We start from the raw sequence: 6000 nt of genomic DNA, 5'->3' as shown, positions 1-6000 counted from the left end.
TATGTGAAGTGAGTATATGGGGTGTTTTTATTCACGTCCGTGCTTGACACATTTTAAGTCAAAGCGTTCGTCTTTTGTGCCATAAAGCAGTGGCAAACTTTAAGAAGAAAGGAGAAATGCTTCTAGAATGCCCAGTAAATCTGTCCGTCCTGATTGCGACCATACTAAAACATCACCATCGATTGATCGGACCGGATGTATGCTATCCCACTACTTTTAGCCGTTGGATACTGATGGATCTGATCAAACCTGGTCCACCGAAAGATCATCCACGGAGAGCATATGACCCACCAGCTGAATACATGTCAGTGGGTCCTCCACCTAAACGCCCTTCTAAGGGCTAAGATTGACCGTAATTGCCTTTAATTTTCATTTGTGCTAGAAAACCTTTTTGATCAATCATTATTTTAACAACTTAATATGATCTGTTTTAGTACCGCCATCGAAAATTATATCCTCTGATTTTTCTTACAATGCGTGAAACAAATTATTTGGGGTCTGTTTAACTTAGCCGATTGGTATTTATTAGATAAATGAATGCACACCTTGTACATTAAATTCTAACTACATAGATAAATCTTGTCTTTCTTCAAAATTTCCAGCTTATTGAATTTTGTTAATTGCACAGGTGGCTTACACATTATTGGTACATTTTATTGTCCATTAAAATAACTGGACTGAATACGAATTAAATACAAGCTGGCGTTCTGGGGAGTACACGACATCCATGGCCGGCCTACCTAGTCCCTTGCCTCCTTGCTTCTCTCGGACAACGTACACATACGGAGATGTGGAACCATTTCCAGGTGTCTAAAACTAGGTGTCTTGATGTGACGTCATCGCTGCGACCAATCGCAGCGGATGTTATATCCTACTTGGGTTGACAGCTAGTGCTGTTGACAACTGACTGAATTCCAACTTTTTGATACCATACGTGTGTGTTGGGTCCATTCCCACTCACGAAAGCCCTTCATTCAGGTCGTTAGGGACACATAGTCCCTCGACCTGATGGCTAAATCAGCAGTGCTCTGTGAGCATATAAACGTCTGGGGGTTGTGGCCCCAATTCCTTCCCCAGGAACAGTTAGCATCCCGCTGTGCAGGAATAAACCAGAGGCACGTGGCATTCCGTGCGAAGGCCTATATAATCCAAATTTTCAATCAATCAATCGTTCGGGCGATTCAACATTAAAAAAAGGAAGATGACAACATAGTTGTTTAACAAGTTGAAGGACAGTTGGTACTGGACGGCATTTGCCGCCTATGTGGAGGAAAGGCTAGAACATTAGTGACCAGCCTGAAAGTAGCCAGGGACCTGGTACAAAGTATGATAGAGGAAGAAGTAGAAAATTTAAGAGGTTTCATTCAACTTCCTTATGTGAGAGTGGGCACATTGAAGGAGGCCCTTGTAAATGTAATGAAAGTAAATGGTTTTTTTTTAGAAGACATATTGCATTGGACAGAGTGGTCATTTGTGGAGTGGGGGCTGAACCAGCTAAAGAAAGAAGAATGAATAATGAAAAAAGTGGTGGAAGAAGTGAATAAGATAAAAGAGATGTGGTCTAAAGAAAGAAAGAACAAAAAAAAAAAAAAAAAAAAAGAAAAAGGAGGAGTTTGAGAAACTGAATGAAAACTGGATTAAGGTGCAAGAGAAATTTAGAACAATGGGACATCCTGACTGGATGAGAGACGGAAAAAAAGAAGAAAGGAATTATAGAGTAAGTGAGGAAATGGTGAAAGAACTGGAGAACGTGGAATAATCTAAAAACCCTTTTCAGGGTAACACATATGCCTCGAAAAGATTTGCTTTCTTGCCTAATTTATTTTAGTCAGTGGTATAGTTGTTTGTATGTTGTCTGTTGTACTAGTGATCTCTGTCTCTGTCCCGCTATAAACGTTTTAGGACCCCCCTCCCCCGCTCTTTGGTCCCGATTGAGGATAGCCCCTTGCTACATTGTTACCCATCTTCAGTCCTGTGACGTCACCTTACCTGTAATGTATTTTCCCATTGTCCCTAGACAGGCCCAATACATTTTGTCCCTCTATAGACCCACCCATGTTAAAATTCCCTATGTTAAACTCCCATTGTCCCTAGACTGGCCGACCATGATAAATTTCCTATTGTCCCCAGAGTGCCCGGACTCTGTTTTTTAATAATAGGTCCCATTGTCCCTAGAGTGCCCCACTATAATACAGTTGTTACCATCTATGAGAACATTTGTTTTGCACTTAATAAAGCCTATTTTTGGAAAATTAAAATTTTCAGGATTAAATACATAATCTTTTTAATCATAACAATTGTGAAAAATAATATCTTTCCGTGTCTCTTTACTTGTCGTCCAGTATCGGATACATATTTGCATATATCTGGTAGAATTCTATATTTTTCACTTATTTCTCCTTTTCTCCAAAGCAGATGGAAGGCGAAGAAAATGCAGAAATTTATAGGTATATTTCGTTCCACACAGCATCGCGAATTTTTACTAGTCTTAACTCGGTAAATTTTCAGGTCAGCTAGAGGAATCGATTTAATTACTTCATGTGAAACGACTTAGGTACTTTCATCTACATTTAATGACACTGACCTGAAATTTACTGAGTTACAGATAGGAGAATTTCGCGACGCTGTGGAACGAACTATAAATACACTTTTCCCCGTGCACGTGCTAGTTTTGTTTTGGATTTACTCCAGCGTGAAAAAGTAGACAATTAGTTAAATAATAATAATAATAATAATAATAATAATAATAATAATAATAATATTATTATTATTATTATTATTATTAGTAGTAGTAGTAGTAGTATTTGTTGTTGTTGGTGTTGTTGTTATTGTTGTTATTGTTCCACAATCATGTAGACAATTTTTTTGAAAGTGAAACTTTAAATTCGTACAATTTCACTACATTTAGCACATCTCGACTTTGATTTGTTTATTAGACCTTACCTAATTCAATATGGCTGCGCCCTTGTACAAAATATGACACCAAAAGCGACGACCTCGTCATTTTATATTATGTCAAGAAATGACATATTGTATTCCCTATAATTCCTGAAAAATAAGCATCTATAGATTTCTGTTGTTTCTACAGCGTCATCCTAAATTGACTTAAATAAAGATGACACTTCTCAGGCTCGGAGTGCTCATCAGACGTGTTTACCTTCAAAACAAACATCGCTGCGTCTCCACGTTGTCCCCATTAGCCTCAGCGTTTAACACAAAACCTAGTCGAGAACACTTCAGTTTTAGGAAGTCTAGTTTTGTAAGTATTTGCAATCTTACGCAAATGAATGTGCAACATAAACTTTGGGGTTGCCACACGAATAGGCCATCAAAATGATCAAGTTGTTCACTTATTGTTTTTATTTTTTTCTTCTGCCATTACTGGTGGAGGAGAGCAATGGTATTTTACACGATTTGTTCAGAATAGTTAGCATTTTGATCTCGTGGACTATCGGGCCACTCATTAGGAATACATTTATTTTGACTGACCTTTCCAATTCACGCCGTTGAGTAAAATCCCACTTCTATTGAGTCGTGCCATTAAATCTTTCATAAAACACTTATTTTGTATTAATCTCTGTCAGAACAGAACACATGTGTATCCATTGGTTATTAACCTGTAATTTAATTTGCAAAAACACATGCATGAAAGGCAGCATCACCCCAAGGAAAAAGTAACATCAGCAGCACACCCCAAACATTAGTCCATTCCATGTGATATAGTCCTTGCCTTCTAGATGGTTTTCACATGTTACTCTTACCTTGAGGTGATGCTGCCTTCCATTCATTAGCATTTAAATTTCAGACATTCAGCACAAAATCTGCCTCACACAGTTGGTGTCCGCCACCAGTAATGTATAAAAAAAATTGATCAGCTTGTTGGTCTGTCACCTGAAGAGCTCAAAAATATGAAACATTATCAAAATTTCTCAAAAAGTTTATCTATTACAACAGTACATGTTATATTGTTAAAACTAAACACTTGTTTTGTACTCTAGTGTGGTGGATTTATCATGTTCTGTTTTCATTATTTCTTTTTGTTGTATAGCCTAGATATAGAAATTTAACTTTTTATTATAGGGCGTTTTCAATATTACTCAGCTTACAGATTTAGAAATGTATCTTTTCTTTAGGGCATTATTAACATCCCACAGCTCACTGATGTGTTGTAGAGCCTAAATATATAGAGGTTTCTTCTTCTTTAGGGCCTTTTCAACATCCCACAGCTCACAGATGAAACTGGCTTCTATCTGCTGCAGGAAAAGGTGCAAGATGAGATTGATATGCTTGTTTCCGAGGCAACTAGCCCTGCAAGAAGTCGAAAAATTGTCCACATATTTGATGAGCTCTCAGATTGTATATGTCGAGTGGCTGATATGGTAACTAATGGGACTTCTGTCCCCCTTTCTTAAAAAAATGTATAGATTTTGATTGATGTTTTTAATGCTTTTAATTCCCAAGCCTATTGATTCATTTCATACTTGAGATGAATCATTATGAAGCAAAGGTGATTCAGTCTGGTGCGCAGTCATTTGTCCCTTTGATCTTTTGGTCATTGCAACTTTTTTTAGTTTGTGGTTCAAGAGTTTTTATTTTGGTTTATATTTTCTAAATTCCTTGTCAAGTTCACATATTTTACAGCAATAGTCAGTTTGTTTCTTGATGCAGTTCTTATGAGATCTATCCCTTATTTGAATTATGCTGCAAACACAAATGTTGTCTAAAATTGTTTCATTTCAGTAAAAACAAAACAGCGTTATATACAGTTTAAACTAAGTGCAGAGCATTCAGATGAATATAACAGACAAACAAACTCCATCTTTAGAAAAGCTTAAACAAATTCAAATTGTTACTGGCCTTTGGGGAGTGATTTGTTGTACCTACTAACAACCCGTCAAGATACATGATTGGATGAATGGATTGTGCAGGTTCTTATAAATGTCAAGTATGGTTACTGATATGTTCATAAATTGTGCTGTTAATTTCAGGCAGATTTTATACGTGTATCTCATCCAAGTAAAGTTTACAGATCAGCAGCTGAAGAAACCTGTGTGAAGTTATCAGGTCTAGTGGAAAAGTGAGTACAAATTAATTTGTTCATCAGATAAAAAAAATAAAAATGCTCTAGAAATTTTTTGCTCACAACACGTCAAGGGAATAGTTGATTTTGTAGAGTCATTGCCCCTTGAATGCCTACTTGTGATGGAGAGACTTTATGCATTTCTATAAAAAAAACGTCAACATTTTCCTAAGGCATTGGCCCTTCATTGTAGAAAGGTCTATGTAGGATTGGGCAAATGGCACGTGGTTGTAAAAGGTCCCATTTAAGATTAAGAAAGGCCCCAAATCACAAATGATATAATTTTTCAATGGCTATAATCAATGCATGGATTGTATAAACATATATGATAGTTTTATGGCTTTATCAGCAGGAATGACCAATATATGGAATTATGAACATATTTGATCAATGAAATAAATTATCAAAATATGTAATCTTTTTTCATCACCAAGTATGATGGTACATTAAATTGTCACACACACACACACACACACACACACATATATATATATATATATATATATATATATATATATATATATATATATATATATATATCACTCCCTCAATAACTCACGCACTGATAACTCATGAACCCGCTTATAACATGGTGTCAGGCATGGATCCCATTTTTGAAACCCAAAAATATCCCAAAAATGTATCCCTATTTGTTGAACTTGAAGAAAATTGCAATCAAAAGTGGCAATGGAAACTTTGATGTAGCGCTCGTTTTATCGTTTAAAACGGTAGATAGGACCTGGAAATTTTAATCAACACTATAAAATATCAAATTTAAAAATAGCTCATACAATTTTTTACATTGTCTTTCCAAACGACATTTCTAGTACACCGCATTTAACGATATGTTAGGAAAATTTGATCAATGAAAATGTCACTTACTCTGAGTGGAGGCAGTACTTTGATAAATAAATACAAAT

At 36.1% G+C, this 6000-nt stretch overlaps 1 protein-coding gene across 1 annotated transcript in view; it reads left to right on the top strand.

The window, feature by feature from the left end:
- The first annotated feature begins 2948 nt into the window (after nucleotides 1-2948).
- LOC149800007 (mitochondrial intermediate peptidase-like) overlaps nucleotides 2949-6000 on the top strand; it is a 79297-nt gene continuing 76245 nt past the window's right edge. Inside the window, exons 1-3 of the mRNA XM_089959536.1 lie at nucleotides 2949-3259; nucleotides 4206-4379; nucleotides 4989-5077. Coding sequence (XP_089815662.1) covers nucleotides 3116-3259; nucleotides 4206-4379; nucleotides 4989-5077 — 407 coding nt within the window. The 5' untranslated portion in view covers nucleotides 2949-3115. The remainder of the gene's footprint in view (nucleotides 3260-4205; nucleotides 4380-4988; nucleotides 5078-6000) is intronic.

Source organism: Sinohyriopsis cumingii, chromosome 5 (genome assembly GCF_028554795.1).
Source record: "Sinohyriopsis cumingii isolate HCF-2022 chromosome 5, ASM2855479v2, whole genome shotgun sequence".
In the NCBI taxonomy this organism is placed as follows: domain Eukaryota; kingdom Metazoa; phylum Mollusca; class Bivalvia; order Unionida; family Unionidae; genus Sinohyriopsis; species Sinohyriopsis cumingii.
This window is presented reverse-complemented; position numbering and strand designations above follow the sequence as displayed.